This window comes from Podarcis muralis, chromosome 11 (genome assembly GCF_964188315.1).
Source record: "Podarcis muralis chromosome 11, rPodMur119.hap1.1, whole genome shotgun sequence".
Taxonomy (NCBI): Eukaryota; Metazoa; Chordata; class Lepidosauria; order Squamata; family Lacertidae; genus Podarcis; species Podarcis muralis.
The window spans coordinates 57221280-57243650 of NC_135665.1; the positions used below are offsets into that span (position 1 = coordinate 57221280).

Here is a 22371-nt window from a genome sequence, read left to right on the forward strand (position 1 = left end):
GCTAATTGAGCATTACTGTCTGCATCTATGGTGCATTTAGGCACAATACTGAACAATCTGTATAGGTAGTTACTGTGGTGCATATTTGCCACTAGTCGTTTAATAGCCTAGTTCACATTGCCAAGTATCAAAGTGTTTTTTGGTAGGAATATTGGCGTGTCTGACTTTGGAAATGTAGTGGTAGTTTAGTAATGTAGCCCAATGCTAGAGGTATTAAACAAATGTTGATGGTACGTTTTCTCCCCCCCCCCCCAAAAAAAGTTGGCACTGTGTACAGTTACAAATAAATCAAGGGAGTGGCTGTTGCCCTGACACAGTAGCAATTTGATTGTCATTGATGCATCACCAGTAACAAGGGGGCATTTGTTGTGGCTATCTCTTGTTGGGAAACACAGCCCAAGGCAAGAATGGCAAAGTTCTTCACTTGCAGAGCTGATTTTGCACAGTTAAGCTCTTTGGTGATCCAAGACTTTGTTGTGATGCCCATCACTGCCACCCAGTCCCAGATTTTGGATGAAGAGAATCTGGATCTCCCACTGGCAGATTAGCTTGAACTAATTTTTGCCTGGCTCAACCTATGCTGTTTCCTCAACAAAATTTTGTTAATATGGTGGTTGGACCTTGTCAAATGCTATGGCAGAGGCGTGGCTTCACACCTGGTAGACACTACTTGAAGCAGGAAATGAGACCTCTCCTTTCATTTCCTGCCTGAAGGGGTGGCTGTCAAGTGGGGTAGGAAAGGAGAAGGCTAAAAACAATATCTCCCCCATCTGAGCTGTTGCCACCTGCTTATCCCTTATCTATAGTATATCAAGTAACTGCTTATGCATATGGATGCACTTTTTTAAGATGAAAGCTCCTTACATCACATAAGGTGCAATTTATGTTCCTGTAAGTATTCACTTGGCTGCAAAGAGGCTGTATAAAAGTTGAGACTGTTCTGATCTACTAGATAGATCACTCTGGGAAGAAGGGAAGCAGCAGTACAGGATCTCACTAAGCAAACTTGTCATCTGAGTAGAGTTGGGCTTTTGCCACATTTTCTTTTGGAAGGACAGAACATCTGTGCAACCTGTGCAGTGTAGAGTCTAGAGGAGGTGGTGGTTGTCCTTGCCATGTTAAATGAGGCTTCCTTGCTTCATTGTGAGTAATGACATCCCTGAGCACCTGATAACTGCTTTAATCATGTGTTTACTGTAGTTTCATAACTGCAGCAGACAGCAAGGTGTGTTCACTACCCACAGTGTTACGTGAGGGCCGCCCCTCACATAATACTAGAACTTCAGATCACCAAGGAGATTGATTTGAATTAGTTTTAGGACAAACTAAAGGAAGCACTTTTCCACACAGTTCATTATTAAATTATTGAGTTCCGTACCACGGGATGTAGTGATGGCCCCTAATTCACGTGACTTCTATGAGGATTAAGAGTTATGGTCTTTCAGTAGCTCAGTACTTAAATAGAAGCCCCGCTGGACGTTCGGGTTCCAAAGAATGTTCACTAACCGGAACACTCACGTCTGGGTTTGCGGCGTTCGGGAGCCAAAACGTTCGACTCGCAAGGCGTTTGAGATCCAAGGTATGACTGCACTGTATATCTCTTATGAGTGTTCTCTTTACATGCATTCTTAAATGTAGGCACTGTAGACGACAGAAATGCAGTGCAAAAGGTCAGACTTGCTGTGCGTTGAGGTTAGCTGGTGTGTTGACCTGCAGAGGTAATTTCCATCCACCCACCCAGCATGAGGAATAAGCAGTTACGAAGAGAGTTGGTAATCCAACAGCAGTCGCAGGACACCAAGTTAGCTATCCCTGTTATGGACTCTGGGCCTTACTGAGTTGTTCCAGGGCTCTTTTGCCAGCCTATCCTGTGACTACAAGTATATTTAGCAGGCCTCTCTAGTCTAGTTATTTGAGGGGTTTGGAGGAAGATGGAGGCAGTGTTGGGCTGCATTTATCTCTGCTATCTTAGCAGCAGTTGATAAATACTGAATTTCAGGGGTGAAAACCCTCACCCTTCTTGCAAATGGCAATGAACATTTGAGCCTTGTGATGATGGGGGGGGCATCCTCTTGTGTATTGTCACACCAAGAGGCCAGGATGTGTTAATAGTGTGGAAAGAGGATAGGATGCAGCAGGGCCTGTGAATTGTCATTCATGCTGAAGGGAGGAGAGTGAGGAATAAATGTGGATAGGTGAGTGGGGCCATCTATTGCCCTGTGAATAGCATGGTCAGTGCTCTTTAAAAAACTAACAAACTATTTATTATAGCACTCTGGTTCACAGAGGAATACCAAAAATATAGTTTCTTTACAGTGTGAGTGTCTGGAGTTATAGTATGCTGACCACTTGCACCTTAGAGTGATGCTCATTATTTTGAGCCAAGATTCCAATTATAATATGCACCCTAACCTTCCCCTCTCTTATTACCACTGAGAAGTGACTTGAGTACACCAGCTGCTACTTATCTGCTTCTGTTTTCCCCACTACTTCACTCCTACTTTGCTTTGTTTCCCCACTTCTGAGATAACTGGTTAATGGCCATCCTGGAATTCTTCGCTTTGATAAGAAGTACTGAGAAATATGGGAAATAGACACAAAGTGGTGATAGTATTTTGAAATTGATAATACAGTGTAGTGTAAGTGGATATTCTGTTGGCTAAATGTGAAAAGGCATAAGTTTTACTGTTACACTGTTGGTGAATGATATAATTATTATGATATAATTTTACTATGTTTTTATATGTGCTGTAAGCTGCCCACGATGGCTAGGGAAACCAGCCAGATGGGTAAGGTATAAACAATAAAATTATTGTTATTATTACTATTATTATTTTAAAAAAACTTAATGGCAGTATCGGAATATACAACCATGTCTAGGTTCCCTCTCTTACTTCTGGAAAAGTGGCATCTGGATCAAGTATTGTCCTTTAATCATGTGAACAGTGCCTGTGAATCACGCATAGGTAAACTTGGCCCTCCAGATGTTTTGAGACTACAATTCCCATCATCGCTGACCACTGGTCCTGTTACCTAGGGATGATGGGAGTTGTAGTCCCAAAACATCTAGAGGGCTGAGTTTGCCTATGCCTGCTGTAGATGAATGCAGAAAAGTTTATACCAGGTTTTGTACACTGGGCTATTGTTTAAACAATTTAAGGGTTTTCAGATGTACATTGTATTACCTTATTGGACCATGCATGTAAATTCTGTAATTGGAAGCATCCCTTTAGGGGTTTGACTTGCTAAGTGAGCTGTAAATTCTGCTTTCCAAATTGGATTTAATTACTTCTATTCTAAATCCACAAGACAATACCTAAGCTTACTTTGTTAGAATATTTGTAATTGTTGACCTGTTAAACTGAATTGCTGCAAGTCATGAGATAGGATTAGTTGTTCCATGAAGTAGAAAGTAGTTGTGGTATTTGTGATCTCTGGTCGACTACAAGAAATAGAGGTGCCTAAAAGTTAAAATAATAATCTTTGAAGTCTGTGAATTGATGAGGCAAATTGTTGACTTCAGTTGTTGGTTTGTTCTGGTTTATAGATACTTGATAAGAATGTCGTTCTGCCCCATAAATGACCAAGAAGTAAAAGTGAACAAATGGTTTCTCTTTTTGACGTACATTGTGACTACTATAACAAAGGCAGTTTGAACGCTTTGAGAGCACTAGTGAAACCAGTTCCCTTTTCATGCTACTTTCTATTTATACCCTTCTCTTTCTACATTTTGTGGCCAGGCCCCTTGCTGTGGTCTGAAGATCTGCATGATAGTTTAAGGCCAGCTTTGAAGTACATCAGAAATTATATTTACTTTATTGTATAAGCCAGAGGTAGCTAACCTGTGACCCTTCAGGTGTTAATTTTAATTTTATTTGTTTGTAAAATTTACATTGTTGGTCAGGTCTCAACATACAAAACTACATAAAATGGTATATTGAAAAAAATTATCTGCTAACATTCAGAATTTAATTCTGTATCTGACATTCCTCCATCTGTCCTTCTCCAGTATTCAAAGTTCAAAAGTCCTGGTGCCAAAAACTAACTGCTGTCAGTGCCTTCCTCAGGTTGGGGAAGGAGTGAGAGGAGAGGAATCCACAATCAGGGTTCCACCACTGAGAAGTCCTGTTATGAGTCTTGCAGCCTGGACTTTATTTGGTGGTGGTACAAACATAAGGGCCTCCACAGTGAATTCTGGATTGGCTTCAGGTTGGTACCTATGTGGAGAGAGGCAATTTTATTAGGTGTCAAATAACTGGGGTCAAATAAGTGTTTAGTTTTTGTAATACATAGAACATAGAACTCCCTTGGGAGGTTCTGAACTCTCCTTCCTTGGAGGTTTTTAAGCAGAGGTTGGATGGCCATCTGTCAGGGAACTGCCATCGGAAGGACAGGAGGTGGAAGGGCTCCCTGAGGTTGAGACAGACTTAGCAGCAGAAGAGGGAACCAGCAGGGGGAGAGGAGGGGCTCCAGGGGAAAGTGAGTCGGAGGGATGGCTCAGAGACACTTCCAGCGAAAACAGTGGGGAGGTTTCAAGACCTCCTATAGGGACACCCACTCCTCGCCGGAAACTGTCACGCCGAGAGTCCAGAAGACGTGTTTCCGTTAAGGAGCTTTTATGCTGGAAGAGATTCCGTAAGAGACCACTTTCGGATTCTGCTAGCGACTGACGGAGCCATGCTGGAGGGGCTCCGTCGTAGGCAGAGGTTTGAGGACTTGATCAAACTCTGAGGGACTTGCATTTCACGCACAAGCAGCTCATCATCCCATTACACCATCTGTCATGGATGCTTTAGCTGAGTTTTCTACGTTTCAGGGGGTTGCACTAGAAAGATGACCCTTTGGATCCCTTCCAGCTCTATGATTCTATTTTTCCCCTGCTTCAGCAATATTTCATTATATTCCTATCATTTTATGTAAATGTATTTTGTATAAATTATAAAACTTATAGATAAAAAATGTTCTATTTACAAACAAAACATTTAAATAGCTACCTTTCTACCAGTAGGACGGGGGGGGGGCACAGGAAGGAAACAAGGTCGAAAGGGGGCCTCAGTCACAAGGAAGAAGGTTGGGAAACACTGGTCTATAGTAATCCAAGAAATGTTCTATTTGCTCTTCAGAGTTGGGAGCCCTCATGTTCTGGCAGCTTGAATGATCGAATAATTTTGTCTCTGCTTAGCAGCTGAAGGGTATTTCTGAGCGGCTGAGTCTGCTAAAAGAGAATGCTCCGGCACTATATTCAGCAGGGAGGAAATGCGACTTACACTGGTAGAGTGCCCATGTGGTCAAGGGCTCCTTCTGTTCATCTCTTGTTATCCATCCTACAGCATGAAGTTTCTTGTTCCATTTGAGATGTTCTCCAAACCTTTCTGTGTGTTTCCCTTATTTCCCAAGATACCAAATTTTACTTTCTAATTGGACCTTCATGGGTTAACTTTTGGTGCTGGAATTTGGCTAGGGAACATGAATTCCAGTTCTCCTTGTTCGTGGACCTCACTGGGTTACCTGACTTCACACTCCGACACACTGGGTCACACTCTCAGCCTAATGTATCTCAGACAGTTGTTGTGTAAAGATAAAAGAGAGAAATAGGGTAACCCCCATGAACAGTGCCCTTAGCTCAAATAATGAAAAAATATGGCTGTAAATGTGAGACAGCATTAAAGACCTTTTAGCACTCTTGGGTTATTGGTGGATATGCAGTATCTGTGGTCTTTCTGCTTTGTATTCCATTGCTGGCTGTTAATTGGAATATGTAACACTGATCAGCGCCTCGAGTGTTTTTAATAGAAATGAGTAATTGCTGTGGTACCTTTTTTCGTTCATTCATGACAGGAACCTTCAGTTTTCATTAGATGTTTAACAGACCGAGTAGTTGGATAAATTTTAAAACCAGTCTTTTCCCAACTTGTTGCCCTTCAGCTATGTGACCACGGTGGCTGGGGTTGATGGGGTTTGTAGTCAAAAATGACTGGAAGACACTGAGTTGGGGGAGACTGGTCCAGAACATGAGGACTCATGCTGAATCCAGCTTGGCCAACATCCTGTTTCACTCTTGTGAAAAGTCTATAAACAGGATCTGAAGGACCCAAGGCCTGGAATTTGCATATAATTCTCAGGACTTTAACCATTGATGCACATCCTCCAATTCATCTAACCCCCTTTTAAAAGTAATCTGAGTAAGTGGCAATCAGCACATTATGTGGCTGCAAATTTCATAAATGGGAGTGCTTTGTGAGGAAGTGTTTTCTTTTGTTTGTCCTGAATCTCTGCCCATCAGTTTCATTGAATGAATCTGTGTCCAATTTATTAAACCTCTCTGATGTCCACCCTCCAATTGCCTTTTTTTCTAAACTGGGGCTTGGAGGAGGGAGGGACCCTTTTTTTAGCCAGAGGGCCACAGTTTCTTATGAGGAAGCTTCTGGGGGCCACATGCCAGTGACAAGCTGCTCCGGAAATGAAAAGTAGGTGAAGTAATCGATGTGACTCTTACCTTTGTATAATCATTGAGAAGCATACAGCATATGTGAAGTCTGTATGTGACCAAACTGATGACGGAGGAACGATTTAGTCTTTGAATAAGACAAAGGTTCCATAATCCCAGTTCAAGCCATAGAGAGTCTGAAATGCTTTCCCATTTTATATATACAGCGGTACCTCAGGATGCGAACAGGATCCGTTCCGGAGCCCCGTTCGCATCCTGAATAGAACGTGAGACGCGAGGGTGCGGGCGCTGCTCGCGTCTTGCCGCTTCCGCGCATGCGTGTGACATCATTTTGAGCTTCTGTGCATGCGCAGTTACTTCCGGGTTGCCGCGGAGTGCAGCCCGAAAGCGCTCAACCTGAAGCACATTCAACCCGAGGTATGACTGTATGTTCCTATTAATATCCAACTTATAGATGGAACCTCTTCTTCCACAGCACAGGAATGAATGAAAATAGGTTCTTTGAGAATTAATTCCCCAACAGAACTCCTAAATTAGTCTTGACTGGAAAGATAACCATATATTTCCTAATTTTATGGTACTGTTAAACTTGATCCTCATCTTGGTAAAGAATGAATGCAAAGTGCAGTTCCCTTGAAGAAATGAGGTGCTTTGTAGCATTAGCAAGTTGCATCTCACTTTAAAGTGAGCCTCGGCCATTTTGCATGTTCTCAAATGCATTATAAATCTAGTATATGGTGTTCATTATAGCTGTGTTAAGGCCTTTATAAACATTTTGATTTTATGTTGGAATTTTAACTGCAGGGTGTTTAGTCAGTTCAAGATGCTTTGCATGAGAGCATTTCTTCAAACAGGAAAGTTGTCCCTTTTAATTTTGCTAAGTAGTGTCAGAGCTGAGCTGGTTTTGCTGCTTGCACTTTTTTGCCCCATTTGTCGCCAGTTGAGTAGTTGGATAGAACTTAGCACAGTGGATGTAGTTTGCAAAAGAACTGGTTACAAGAATGGAGTTTCCAACTAAACATCAGGAAGAACTATGACAGTAAGAGCTGTTCTACAGTGGAGTGGATTTCCTTGGGAGGTTGTGGACTCCCCTTTGGAACATTTTAAGCAGAGGTTGGAAGGCCATCTGGTATGGATGCTTTAGCTGAGATTCCTGAACAAAGGGGTCCCTTCCGTTCAGCATACTGCTTGTTGTTGCTGTTTAGTCGTGTCCGCCTCTTCGTGACCCCATGGACCAGAGCACACCAGGCACTTCTGTCCTCCACTGCCTCCCGCCTGCATACTGCTGGTTTCCCCCAACTTCCATTTTTCCTCACCGTGCTTGTGTAGAGGAGTGCAAGCTGGGGCCTTCTGTTTCTCTCTTTCTTTTTCGCCCTATTACTGGAGCACTTGCAGGAGAAATAGGGCACAAGCTTGATTTGGCACTGTTTTGTCTAATACCAAGTTCAAGCTTTTCTAGAGTCACCTGCAGCAGCCGAGTAGAAAGAGTCCACTTCTTCCTCAACGTTAGGAAAACAGATTTCCTTCCACCCACCCCTTCTTTTTTTTAAAGATAAAACAAAATTTATTAGAAATCTGTTATTTAAAGGCATTGCTTTCTTTTACTAAAGGGTAAACATCATTTTTACTCTGAATGCACCTGCCCCTGTGTAGTTTTGGGTGATGGCAGGAGGTTTCATGATACAAATGTTTTCTGCAATCCAATAGAGTGGACGTGCTGGACCCCAATGGCAGGAAGAAAAGAGATGTCGCCACAGATCAGACATTCACAAAATCAGACATTCACAAAAACATGTGGTCTTGATTGTGGGAGAGGTGGGATCTTGTACCTCTCCTTACACTGAGCTTGGGAGACATAGATGCAAGGTCCCTGGGCCAATCCTCTCCCCTCCCCCCCCATTTCAAGAGGAAGAGGAAAACAGGGAATTGCCATGCTTGCCAAAGGAGTGGTGAAGAAGGATGGCCAATTGCATAATTCTCAGTGCTATACAGCAGAGTTCATATTCTGCAGTTAATTAAACCTTAGTCCTCAGGACTGAATTCTGCATTCTATTTTTGTGTGAATAAACCAGATCTCCATGCTCTATTTAAATCCCAATAGCTGAGGTTTCTCCTGAATTTTTTTGGCAAACAACTAATAAACTCTGAACAGGAGAGATGTGTGAGGAAGGTGTAGAAGCTTGTGGTGTCTTGACACTGCAACCGTTTGCAAAGATTGCACATAATCAAATGTAACTGCAGTCATGAAAACCAGAAACTTGTTTTCAGACTTATCCTCATTGATTGAGCTTTGTAATCAGTAAAATGAATACAGAGACTCTGATAATGGACTTTGCTGAGAGTGGCTAGCACATTGCGCTGTGACAAAGCATTATGCACACATTCAGCACTCTTGTAGCTGGCCTTGACACAGAAATGGGCAACCTTTCCCCCCTGTTACTCTTGAGTTTTAGAATTTATTTAAAATGTATAAAAAGACCTTCCCAAGATGTATTGGAAGGACCAGAAGACACACATGCCATACCATTCTAGTATTTTAAACACCAATTCAAAGGAAAAATCTGTCTCCCCTAGTTGCAAAATAGACGTGATAAGCTGAAATTCAGGAAAAGTAATTTTTTAAAAATTTCTGCTTAAATCTGTTGCTTGCAGTGATGCATAGGATGTTGCTTGGGAACTTGTTTACAAGGATTGGTGAATTGTAGCAAATCATGCATACATTTTCTAGGCACAACTGAATGATGAGTTATGCCTAATTAATGCTACAGTTCTATGCCCATTTACTGTGGAGTAAAACCCCTCAGAATTGCGTAGACTAAAGCATGCATAGGGCTCTCTTGCATATCCTCCTGGTTTCAGTTGAAGTTAAGCTTCAGCAAGTAGGTGCAAATGGGAATGTGGGTGCTCATTCTTAAAAGAGAAGTACTGTGGTCAGAACTGTTTAGATTAGATGAAAGATCAGGCAGTGTTCTTCCTTAAACCTTCTAATAGATTTCTTCTTTCCATAGGTTCTAAAGGGCAGCTAAACCATTGCATAAGTTGAGCCACATCTGGGCCATGTCGTCTATATTACCGTTTACTCCACCTGTTGTGAAGAGACTGTTGGGATGGAAGAAGTCTGCCACTGGTTCAGGAGGTGCCGGTGGGGGTGAGCAGAATGGTCAGGAAGAAAAATGGTGTGAGAAAGCAGTGAAAAGTTTGGTGAAGAAGCTCAAGAAGACAGGACAACTGGATGAGCTTGAAAAAGCAATCACCACTCAAAATTGCAATACAAAATGTGTTACAATACCAAGGTAAGAACTCTATAGATCGGAAACAAATCAGTGCCAAAGCAAACAGCAATTTAAGTCTTAAACTAAATAAAAAGTCCTTCAGCAAGGTATTTAATGGTACAAATACCTTTTTACATGGGTTTACTTTCCTTATTTTGCCTGTATTTTAAGCTAACTACATTTTCTTTCTAAGAAGTAGCTGGGATAGTTAAATTGTATTACCTAGATTTCTTGCTCTACCGACATGTGTATTCCTAGAAAGACACATTAACACTTCAGTTCGCTAGCCATGTGTAAATGCCATCCTAAAGTTTTATGCACTGGTCTTGTTTCAGCGGTATAAAACTACGTTTTCACGATATGAATGGGTCTTAGTTTGTCTGTTTCGGTTCCAGAATGTCTGCTTGTCCTGTGTTTGGATTTCTGGAACATCCTTCTGGTGCTCTCAGCATAAGAAAGGAAAGCTTCATGTATGGTGAAGTGGAAAGTATTCTTTGCAGCACAGGTATCCACCAGGATCGGATTCCTTCATGACTTCACACATTTTAAAGTTATGCTCACAGCAGTTGAAGGTCATAAGTATAACTAAGGTGCTAGCATTGTTAGAATGCAAAGTCCATTATAAAAGTTAAGAAAGTAGAAGAGAAGGAACTGTGTTAGCCCAGATTGAGTAAATTGGTATACAATTTTGTTTAGACAATTGTTCATCTATATATTTATCAGGTATTACTGAGGAAGAGGCACCGTTGTTTCTGCAAAGGAATTGTTTCCTCTTTTATATTACAAATTATTTATGGCTGTTAAAAAATGTAGGCAAGATTAATTCATTGATACGATGTTATTGGATATATAAAAAGCTCTTTGGAAACATTGTTGCCCTTTTTGTTAAAAGGTTACAAATATAGAAACAAGTGGCAAGTATTCTTCATGGTTTGAAGGGTAAATGTGCAGGCAATGACTGATTTATGCACTTCCAATTGACGTGTGATTGCGCATGTGCACACAGCACTGAACCTGAAAATGTTACTAAAAGAATGGAACACTTTACTCGGGCCCTACCAACACGCGTGGGGGTCTGGAACATATCCCACGCAAAACGAGGATTGCCTGTTTATCAGAAGGTGTATTCCTCTTCTAGCGACCCACTCAGGATTTAAATAGCACTGGGTTCAGTAGGCCCAAATGCTAATAAGACTGTTAAATCTGGATGCACAATATTTTGCATTTTGATGTGATTTATTACAACTGTTATTTACTGGACAAATTATTTAAATAATAATTTTAACCTTCAAAATTTTATAAATAAGTGGAGTGGATGATAAAAACATCCTAGTTTATGGAATTACACGCCATGGAATTATTTATGTTGGGCACAGGTTTGTTAGCCACTACAGGTGGTAAGCCAGAAGCATGGCTTCCTTGAAGAGACACTAGCCCAGGCATAGGCAAACTCGGCCCTCCAGATGTGTGGGGACTACAACTCCCACCATCCCTAGCTCACAGGACCAGTGGTCAGGGATGATGGGAATTGTAGTCCCAAAAACATCTGGAGGGCCGAGGTTGCCTATGCCTGGGCTAGACCTATGACTATCCCTAATCAGTTCTTTTGTTCTAAATGTAGACAAGTACAATAATAACCACCAACTCTGTTTTCAAAAGACTAATATAATCCTGTAGGGTGGCATGTTCTTCGAGCTTTCATTTTTATGTGGTCTTAAGACTCCCAATTTAACATATGGGAGTGATCTTGCTTTTTTAAATTTAGAGTTGGCAAAGTCTCCAAAGTCCATGGTGTAGAACAAACTGGATTCAGTCCTTGGACCATATGTTTGACAGCTCTATGCTTGAGATCTTAGTCTAATTCCTTTGCAAGCAAGTAACCCAAACATCACAAAGTCAATAAAGCTGCTGGCTCATTTGCTTACTTCTATAGAGTTTCTCTGTGTCACCTTCTTCCATGTTTTGCCCTCCTGTTGACACTAGTGGATCATTTGGTAGCTGCAGTTGGAAATTTAATTAATCTTACTCTTGGTTTTCCATTTCTAAATTTAAAAGACAGATTTATGGGACATAATTAGCAATCAGTCATATGGTTCACATCAAGCCAATTGCAGAACTTCAGTCTAACATGGAAAACAAACCAAGGGTTTCAAATGTGGTCACAAACAAGTCATATGCTGTTGCTCAGTGAAGATAAAACACAAAGTTGCTTATTTGTCTCCTGAAGGTTCAAGCTATTTATTAGAAAACTGTTTCCAGAGTTCTTGCAAATTCTCACCCCCCGTTCACTTTCAACTTAGATGGAAACTCCTATCCAGAGCCTATGAAGAATACAAAAAGGTTTTAAAATAACTGCATTTTAATTTAAAGGGGAAAGATCAGATAATACAGGATGCTTCATCAACAGCTGAGATTCTGCCAAACTGTACTCTGAACTATTTTCTTGAACTGACCGTCATAGAGCCTAATTAAAATAACCTTGTCTTCATAGCTGAGCCAGTGATCTTGTTTTTTTGAAAACTCTACTTTATTTAGAGTTCATCAATAACAAAAAACCTGCAATAACTACTACATAAGTTCATTACAATTGACCATCTTTAGCAATAATTGAGCCAGCTAACCTTGATTTTTAATGAATTATAGATATACAAAACAAACTATACCAATAAAATAATAAATTCATAATATATAACAGTCAAACATAGTAACTATATATAGAGAGAGAGATTGTTAATCTGGATCTTAACAATATTTCACACCAGTAAGGCAGATACTTGTTATCAGCATTATATTTTAATATAAATAATTGATATCCAGAGTTGTTCAAATGAACAAAAGTTGTTAACTTAACCACTGAGGCTATATGCCACTATATGGTCTCCACTTAGTAGGTATAATTATCTTTGTTGCTGTTAGGAGGTTTCTTACTAACTCCAGATGTTTGCATCTTATAACTCCTTTAAAATGCCCAAGTAAAGTATATAAAGGGTTGGTAGTATAGAGTATCAAACCATCTTGTCTGAGCTACAGACTTCTTCCAGATATAGTGTTTGTATAACTCCATGTGTGAAGGAAAAGGAAAAGTTTCCCACATTTCCCACAGGTACTACTGACTTCACAGTTTATCTTCTTTTGAGGAGTAATGTCAGCTGTACAAAACCATGTAGAAATTTTATTTTACGTTAACACCCTGCTGCAAAAAAATTATTTCATTGTTCATCTGAAATTCCTGTATATTTGGCAATCCTGTTTTAATTTAATTTGATTTCCTTTTAATTTATGTCTGGATATGTTTTTTTCTGTTACAGTCTGGTCTAAATTTGCTTTTAGAAATGCATTAAATATTTCCAAACTCTCATCCCCATTTCTTAACAGTTTTGCTTTGGCATTTTCCACTGACCGCTCCAAATAATCAGTGCAAGAAACTGAGATATGAAAGCTAGGAGCTAAATAGCACCTTAAACCTAGGTGATGAGTGCAACAATGGAACGTCTAGGCGTGCCTTTTTAATAAGAAGAATGCAAAGCTGAAAATGAATGAACTGCAGCTAAAATATTTTGTTCATTTTTCACATGATCCAGTCCTTCCCCTGCCCACCCCCCTAAAATTCTTAAGAGGGTCTGTTCTCCAGTCTTCAGAGAGTAACTGGAAGTGGGGAGGCAGAAAAAGGTCCTTCTTTCCTTCTACTCTGCAGCTTTAATCTGAAATCTTAGGCACAGTACTGCACGCAGAGCTCAGAAACTGCTTGCGCTAATGAAATTCCCTGTTGCAAAATGTGCCTAGAACAATGGGAGTTTCGAACACTGCAAATAATAAACTTTGAATAAACTTCATAAAGCTGTTGGGGTCTTGGGTGCATTTGCACCAGAGTCGAAGGACATTTCCCCTTCTCATTTGTGAATCAACTTGATTCATGCTGTGTGTGTTTGTGTGTGTAGGTATAAGTGCGGTTTCACAAAGAAAAGCAAGCTGTCTCGGCCTCTAGTGACAGATTGGTAAACTGGATGCTCTCTGCTTTCTCTTGTAAGTAATTGCCTTAGATCGCCGGAAAGCACACCTTGTCCAGGAAAAGCGGTATCCTAAGATGTCCTGGCTGCTTTCCAGAGAGCCTCAGGCATGACTCACCCATGCAGACTGACAGTCATGGAAGGACATGAAGCCTTGCAATGTTAAACCAAACCATAACCAAATGTGTGGGCTTTTGGATAGGAGCTTGCACTGCACTGAACATAGTTTGTCTTTAGTGCGTTGTCAGAACTTGCTGTCATGGACAAATAATGAGCCTTAAACCATTGGACAAACTATGTCACAGCGGCAAAAAGAACCACTGAAGAGCAACTTGGAGCCTCTACATTTGTGCTAAAGTGGGTTAACATAACCAGTGGATTCAATGTTGCAGCCCTAAAAGCAACTAAAATGGTGCTAAATCCTGATAGCCACGATCCTCTTTATTTAGTAAGGTGATATTAGGTACTTTATCACTTTAGGTGTATATTGTTATGCTGGTACATAAAAATACCTTGTGTCTTTTTATGATATACCATATCCAGGGAAAGCACCTTTAGTAACCACACAGGCTACTAGTTTGAGAAATGAGGAAGTGGATTACTGGGTCAGTAAGGCATGCAAATTGAATGAATGAATGAATGAATGAATGAAAGTGAAGGCTGAGTGCAGAGCTACTCTTGACTCTTTATCTGGCTAGTAATTTACAGCATGGTTTTTGGATAGTCACAAAAGGTGGGTCTCTCTAATTACTTCGTGGTGTTCTGTTGCCCTTCATTGTTCTTCTATGCATAATTTGTTGTACTCCTCCTTGATGCTTTATATGAGAGACATTTGGAGTAGAGATTTGACAATTCTTATCCCTAGGTAGGCTAAGTTTGTAGTACCCCCATTTGAAGTAGGTGTTTGTTAAGCAGAGCAACAACCAGTAATGGTTTAGTGTGCTGAACCACTAGAGAGCACCAGTGTGGTGTAGTGGGTGGAGTGTTGGAGTAGGATTGGGGAGACACAGGCTCAAACCGCCACTTGACCATGAAGTTCACTGTGTGAGCTTGGGCCAGTCCTTATCTCTTGACATAACTTCACAGTGTCCTTGCGATGATAACACGGAGGGAGAAAATCATAGTTTGCTCCTTCAGTCTCTTTGGAGGAAAGGTGAGATACAAATGCAGTTGGCTTTAATGCCCCTTTGGTAATGGATCTACTTTTAGGGACTGATTAACATTCTATTAACGTTTAAATGTGTTTATTGGTTGGTTTTTGTTTTATTATGCATTTTGCGTTCTCATTTTTTATCTTTATGTTGGGAACTGCCCTGTGATCTTTGGATGAAGGGCAGTATTCAAATTTAATTAATAAATAATACCGTATTTTTCGCTCCATAAGACGCACCTAGTTTTTAGAGGGGGAATGCAAGAAAAAAAAATACTCTTTAAAGGGAGCGCTGAGCAGAGCCTGTATGCATCCCAGGCTCTGCTCAGCGCTCCCTTTCACGAGCCGCATGGAGCATCACTGACAGGTTGCCCTGCTCCCTCCTCGGGGAAAAGCCCCCAAGAGCCGCACACATGCTCTGCACAGCTCTTTAAAGGTAGCGCGGCTCTTGGGGGCTTTTGCGGGAGGTGGGGGAAGGGACAGAGCTGTGCGCTCTGTCACTTCCCCCACCTCCCACAAAAGCCAGCAAGAGCCGCACGCTCTTTAAAGGGAGCACGGCTCTTGGGGGCTTTTCTGGGAGGTGGAGGAAGGGACAGAGCGCGGCTAAGCCAGAAGCTAGAACAGCGAGAGGGAGTGCAGCGATCCCTCTCGCTGTTCTGGCTTCTGGGATAGCTGCGCAGCCTGCACTTGCTCCATAAGACGCACACACATTTCCCCTTACTTTTTAGGAGGGAAAAAGTGCATCTTGTAGAGCAAAAAATACAGTAATCCCCCTCGCTCATCTGGAACCATTTCTGTATTTGCCGACATTCTGAAACTTCATATGATGAAGTAGACTTTTGTCCATTGGTGGACAGAAGGTGCCTTGTAACCTAATCTTGGACTACTGGCCAGTTTTGGCTTAGTGATGGCATCCTTACAAAGAATGCCTGGATAGCTCAGTTGGTTAGAGTGTGGTGCTGATAACCAGGGTTGCAGGTTCAATCCCCATATGACAACTACATATTCCTGCATTGCAGAGGGTTGGACTAGATGATCCTCAGGATCCCTTCCAACTCTACAATTCTATGAATGCTGGACTAAGTGGGCTTAGGTCTGTTCGTGCAAAAGTAATTATGGCTGAACAAGAGCGTTTACTGAAGGTCACTTAACATAGATGAGTTATGTCTTAATTAATAAATCCTGAGTATGCACGCTCAGGGTTGTAAATGTAAAACACATTGGTAGACTATGAGAATTCTAATAAAGGAGACCACACAAGACTTCCAGTCTCGTTCTCGTTGTGGCTCATTCTACAGTAAATGTTAGTCTTGAAATGCCACAGGACCTGCTTGGGCTAAGATAGGGAGGGATGCATACACTTCTGTTCCTATCTTTTGTTTTAGGTCTGCGGTTTCCTGCGGAACACAGGTCTGGAAGCCTGTTATTGCTGCTTCAGTGTACAGCAAGGAAAAAAGATGCTTGCCTCTGCAATCCCACAGCTGCTTCACATTTGCCACACCAAGTGGAGAAAAATTGTGTGAGAAGGGTTAAGCACACATCCTGCTTGTTCTCCCCATGCAAATCTCCCTTGGTTTTCTGGGAAGTGATGACTGAGGCTCCTAGAACAGTGAATTATTAGTTGGACCTAAAGTAATGCTTACTACTTCCTGTTCTTCACCAGCAGGAAAGGAGGCTAGTTCTAACCAGGCAGTAGCAACAGCCCAAACTTTATCTGGCGGTTTCCGAGAGTTGCGTTGCATATCTGAAAGGAGGCAAATGTGAAAAACTGTAGCGCACAATCTGATGCTCATCATTGCAGCTTGTCAAATTATGCTTAAATACATCTTTCGTCTGCACATCTTTCGTTGTGCACCTTATTATCACCTCTGTACTCTCCTAAGAAACTTGCTAAGGCAACCACTGTTGAAGGATTTGCTTCGTGGCAGCTCTGTCAATGCTTCAAGAGCAGTGAATTTTAAAAGTAGTTTCCATTTACTGCAGGCTCTTGCAAACAGCTCCTTATAATTAGCATTCTCAAATTCATATGACACGCGTGGAAGGTCGTCATAGTCCTTTGATGTTTAAAGGAGTGCCCTCATTTTTGCTCTTCTTCCTCCGATGCTTAAACATTTCCCACAGTTACTGCTCTGGGAGTTAACCCATTCTGTCTAGTGACCCCAGATATATATGTAATAGACCTTCCAGCTTTGCTTTCCAAGCGTTATGGGTAGAACTGAAACATGTGTCATTCTCCATCATCAGGGCCTTTGTGTGCTCATACTAGAATCTGAAGCATAGAATCGCAACTGAATTTGTGTTTCGTTTCCTGAGACATTTCCCCCAAAGTTTTATGGTAGAAAGAAACACTGCCTTTGACCGCTCAATTTTTGTCTTCCTCCCAACGCAGTGGAGTCAGGAGATTCTGGAAACCATTTGAAGCAGAGATAACTGGCTATTAAAGCCTTACTCACAAAGAGTGCACATATAGGACCCTCCCATATTAGATTACATATTTGGACCTGCCATAGTAGGGATGTATGTATAAACAAGCCTTTCAAAATCAGCCCACTCTCGGGGAATATGTATTGTCTTTTCTAAAATAGTATTTCTGATTCAGGGTACCAGCATAAATAGCCTTATTAGAGCTTTTAGTAAATACTTACAAAACACAAAAGTTTGGGCTAAGTTGTTGTTTTGGCAATGAGTTTGTATTACTTGAACTTTAAATTTTCAGTTAGCCAGGTAGCGTCAGAATAGCAAAAACATATAGTGATTTCTGGCATCCGGAACCTTTGCTCAGTTTTCTTTTAACTGGGTGAGGGGCTTTCTAAAAACTTAGCGAGTCAACAGGAAGTTCTGGCCAACCTTAGCAGGTACTAATTTCCAAAACCATTCCTCTAAAACTGCGTGCCAAACGAAAAGCTGCTTTGGAAGCTTCTTCCAAAGGGAGAAAATGGTCTTGTGGGCTTGAGACACTTCAGAGACTGTTTTTCAGAAGTGTCCTTGTGGTCTGCGTACGAAACTTTCCCAGAAAGTTAACTTAATGAAATACAGAAAATGAATGAAATGCAGAAATAAAGCGCGACAGCCTCATTTTATTTCCAGGGGGCTTCAGTGAGGTTGGAGTCAAGCGCAATGCTTAAATATTTAATTTTCTTACATCTATATTATTCCTTTCTTTTGTCACGGAACCAGTGCATATCCAGGCACTAACTAAATCCAGAATTGCCTTGCTTCAACAAATTGGTTTTTTCATGGGCCTTCAGCCCACACCCTGGGACTGCAAGGGTGTAGATTAGGCATGTGAGCAACAGACAAAACTACACACACACTCCGGACTGTTTTGTGGGACCTCCTTGGAATCTGGTGAATTGAACATCTATAGGTCCTAGTGATAGCAGCTAAAATATTTTCTATATTTTAAAAGGTCATTTGTGGCTGCTGTCAATACTAGGGTAAGCCAGTGCCATCTAGAATTCAACCATAATTTAGGAATTGAGGGGCGGCAGCTGCTGCTTGGGTTACTTGGCTGTATGAATTTTCCCTTCCCTCCTTTAACAGGTTCTTCATTGGGGTTTTAACACTTCTTTTTATTCAGTTTGTGAATGGTATATGCATAGCACCAATAAGCACTTGGTGGGAACTTCCATGGGGGAATATGTAATCATCTGTGGCCAAGTCCTGGTTCCTCAACTATGGTTAATTGTTCTGAACCACTTGGGATATCTTTAATTTGCAATAAACGAGTGTTGATCAGGGTTATTTATATCTGTTGCACACATGCGGAAAACCTCAGACGAAACATCCATAACACTTGTGCGATTACAATTTATGAGCAGGAGCAGTTTCCAGTTGATAGATCGTTGCTGCAAAACCTTCATAGGTTGAGTACTGAGTTATCTTTTCACATGCAGTGGTGGCTGGAAGAAAAACCATGCGTGGGAATTGGCTCTGTTTCCTAATTGAAGTCTCTCTAAGACATTGGGGTGTGATGGGAAGAAAGACCAGAAATGGACTTGATATTTTCAAGAAATTTGTGTATTTTGAAGACTACAAATAACAACTTACTGGTCAGAATCGCATCAGGAATTCCAATTAGGAAAGAATTGCGGAAGCTTTTCATTCTTCTTCTGCATTTCAGCTACAGAAGACTGACACTAGCAAATCGGGCTAGTGTTATATAGCACACATACATGTGGGCTTAGAACCTCAATACCCAAAGGACCACCTTATTTCATAAATCTCTACCTGACCTCCAACATCTACAGAGGCACTGCTCCAAGTTCTTCCTGATTCTGAAGTGTAGAAAGCTGCAGAGAAGGCTTTCTCAGCAGTGCCCTCCCACATCTCAGTTTTGGAACACACTCCTTAGAAAGGAGTGTCTTTTTGGTGCTAGACAAGTCCTTTTATTCACCAAAGGTTTTTAGTGTTTTAATTGGTTATTTATTTATTTAGCAAAATTAATAGGCAGCTTGATGGTTAAAACAAACCCTCTAGTTTACAAAAAAAAGTCAGTTCAATATAGTGCTAGCATCTTTTATTGATATTGAGTATCTGCTGTCAAGATTGCTGTGTTACATGACAGCGAAGAGGTGTGTTAAGTCTCCTGCGTTCTGATGGATTTCAGTGCTGTGCCATAATTATGTTTTATGACTGTGTATCCATTTAAACTGTGTCACCCAGAGAACCCCCAGTTAAGGGGTGACTCAAATATATTCAAAGAGGTTATTTATTTATTCATTGTACTTGGAAAGTGAATTGAGGAAATCAAAAAAGGGATGTGTTGACCAGTCACTGTTGGGTAACCGCTAGAGTGAAGAAAATTCTAAGCAAACGAAGTTCATACCACGAAGCATGTAAATTGGCTTGCTTCTTTTGACTTGTGACATTTGGCCATCCAGAAATAGGGCATTATTGCCAGAGAGTAAGGTGCGCATAACTGAGAACTCTTCCAGGAGGTGGAAAGCAAAGTGCAGCGGCTGGTTCCTAAAGAATATAAAACGGTATAGAATAAATAGTCAGTGATATTCCATGTAGGCATTCTGTCACAGGTATAAATCAGGTTTGTTGTAATATTGTACCCATATTGATGACGTTGGTTGCTGGGACATCCATTAAATCTTTGTCTTTTGTGAAATGACTGCCATCTTCGTTTGGCAACTTAAAGGTTTTTTGAGTTAATAAATGGCATTTCTTGTACCTTAAGTTGAGCTGTTTGAACTTCTCCTGTTGGATTTCAGCCTGCATAAATGTGTACTTTGCAACAGCATAACATTGGACGTATCCTTTTTCTTATATGGCACTGAAGAAAATGGGAGAGGATTGTCATAAGGCCTTTCCACTACACAGAAAAAAAAGCCTGCACATTCAAGCTAGTCATAGATCTACATCGCTCTTGTGGTTCCTGATTGCTGTGTTAACAACTTGTGGAAATCTACCATCATACTGACATGGCTTAGTCTGTGACTTTTCATATGCTTGCAAATATACTCCCTAAAGATAGAAGATACTATTGTGTACTGCCACGTTGAGGAGGTTTTGCCTGTTTTAAGGTATATTCAAAGTATGCTGTTTGCTTAAACCCAGCGAACTTGTTCACCTTTTTGGAAACATCATTTTACCTTGAATCACATGTTCCATTTTATTGGCCTTCTTCATATAGAATATACAGCGTTTGAGGCTTAAGAAAAGCTGCATCTTCTATGTGAAAGGAAGCTTTCTGTACATTCCCCCCATGTCTTTACATCATGGTAGTTTGAATAACCATGCTTCCATATTCACATCAACTTTTTTGTTTTTGTTTTTTTTCAATTTTATACACAGCACTTGCTCTGAAATTTGGGGACTGAGTACACCAAACACGATAGATCAGTGGGATACCACAGGCCTATACAGCTTCTCTGAACAAACCAGGTGAATATTCTGCCCTGTGTCTCATTGTAGAGATCTTGTGGGAGGGTTGGCTTTCAAGGGTCTTGTCTAGTGGAAATGCTTCCTAGTCAGCAAAGCATTTTTTTAAAAAAACAAAACTGATTTTGCCTTAAGTGTTCTCAGCTGATGTTTTAACCAATGAAATTCTAATTTTGGAAAAGAAAAAAAACCTCTCTCCACATCAGTGCCGTTCTGAAAAGGGGAAAACTTGGGGTGGGGTGGGGGGTGCAACCATATGGTCTGTATTTGTTTAATAAGAATTGGGGGCAAGTGTGTGTGTGTTTAAAACAGATTGCACACTGGGGGGTTTTTTTGGCGGGGCGTGGGGTTAGCTGATCAGGTATGTGCATTCAGAGACTTACGGAAGGTGTGGGACACAACTTGGGGAGTGAGCAGCTTGTTTAGGTTTTTGATGGTTTTTTTTCCATGTCACCCTTACTCGCATTGTGTACTGAGGTTTGTCTTTCCCATCCCATGAGTCATAAACCATCTGCATTTGTGTAGGCCTAGGCAGTCTATCTTAAAACTAGCAAACCTTTTCAACTGGTAGCAGCAAGGGGTGCGAGGAACCGACCGTGAAACCACAAGCAAGCCCAGTGTATGCCGAATGCAAGCTTCAGGTTGGGAAGTGATGTGGATTGCTTGGAGATCTGACTGCTGTAACCTTACGCGCAATCTTGTATGACAGAGATGTGCTTAAAGCAAGGAGCAGCGTCAACTAAAGTGTAGCATAGTATCTATGGTGAGCAGGCTTAGGTGTAATGTACTGTTTGCTTAGATGTGCAGTAGATGTCACCAGCGCACCCTGTCCCCCAAGGACTCCTTGATTTCAAGTGCCAATAATAGTAGTGTATGCTTTAACGATAACACTACCTTTTACTTGAGAACATCATAAATGTCTTTTATTGGCTTTCTGGTTTAAAGGGGTGGTGGCAATGAGAGGTGCTGTATATGCCTAATGATACGGAATATCTTGGCTTATATGTGCTTCCTGAGAACTTCCCTAAATGTTCTGGAATACTTTTCCTCCCTTTAGGTCTCTTGATGGCCGCCTGCAAGTATCCCACCGTAAAGGATTGCCACATGTTATTTACTGCCGTTTGTGGCGCTGGCCTGACCTTCACAGTCACCACGAACTTAAGGCAATTGAAAACTGTGAATATGCTTTTAATCTTAAAAAGGACGAAGTATGCGTAAACCCTTACCATTACCAGAGAGTGGAGACTCCAGGTAGGAAGATGGCAAGCTGCTCTTGGCGTATCGGTGTCTGCTGCCCTGGCTTCTTTTACTAAGAATCTCACTAACAATGTGTGCAAAGCTGAAGTGAAAGGAGTCCATGTTATTGTTTTGGAATTCCAAGAGCTGGAGTGAGAGCTAATCCAAAATTTAATCGGACAATGGTGCTTAAATGTTGAAAGGCATTGTTGTTGTATTGAATGCATGTGTTTGGCGCCTCCCAGGATAGTTTGGAATTGCAAAATGTTAACAAAAATGCTTGCAGCTAGGGCAGCAGAGCGTCTCTTTCAAAACTATTTGTTCTCAGTTGCAGAGACTGGGAGCAAAACACAGTACTTTTTAACA

The 22371-nt window shown here is 41.2% G+C and overlaps 1 protein-coding gene across 6 annotated transcripts in view; it reads left to right on the forward strand.

Moving 5' to 3' along the window:
- The window catches only part of SMAD2 (SMAD family member 2), a 39420-nt gene that overhangs the window by 3868 nt on the left and 13181 nt on the right, over positions 1-22371 (forward strand). For 3 of the 6 annotated variants that reach the window (XM_028747901.2, XM_028747902.2, XM_028747904.2), the window contains exons 2-4: positions 9457-9741; positions 20683-20772; positions 21827-22020. In XM_028747901.2, the coding sequence (XP_028603734.1) occupies positions 9506-9741; positions 20683-20772; positions 21827-22020 (520 nt within the window). In that variant the 5' untranslated portion in view covers positions 9457-9505. Of the gene's footprint in view, positions 1-4072; positions 4210-9456; positions 9742-20682; positions 20773-21826; positions 22021-22371 lie in introns of those variants that run through there. The other 3 variants (XM_028747903.2, XM_028747905.2, XM_028747906.2) reach the window with 3 other exon arrangements.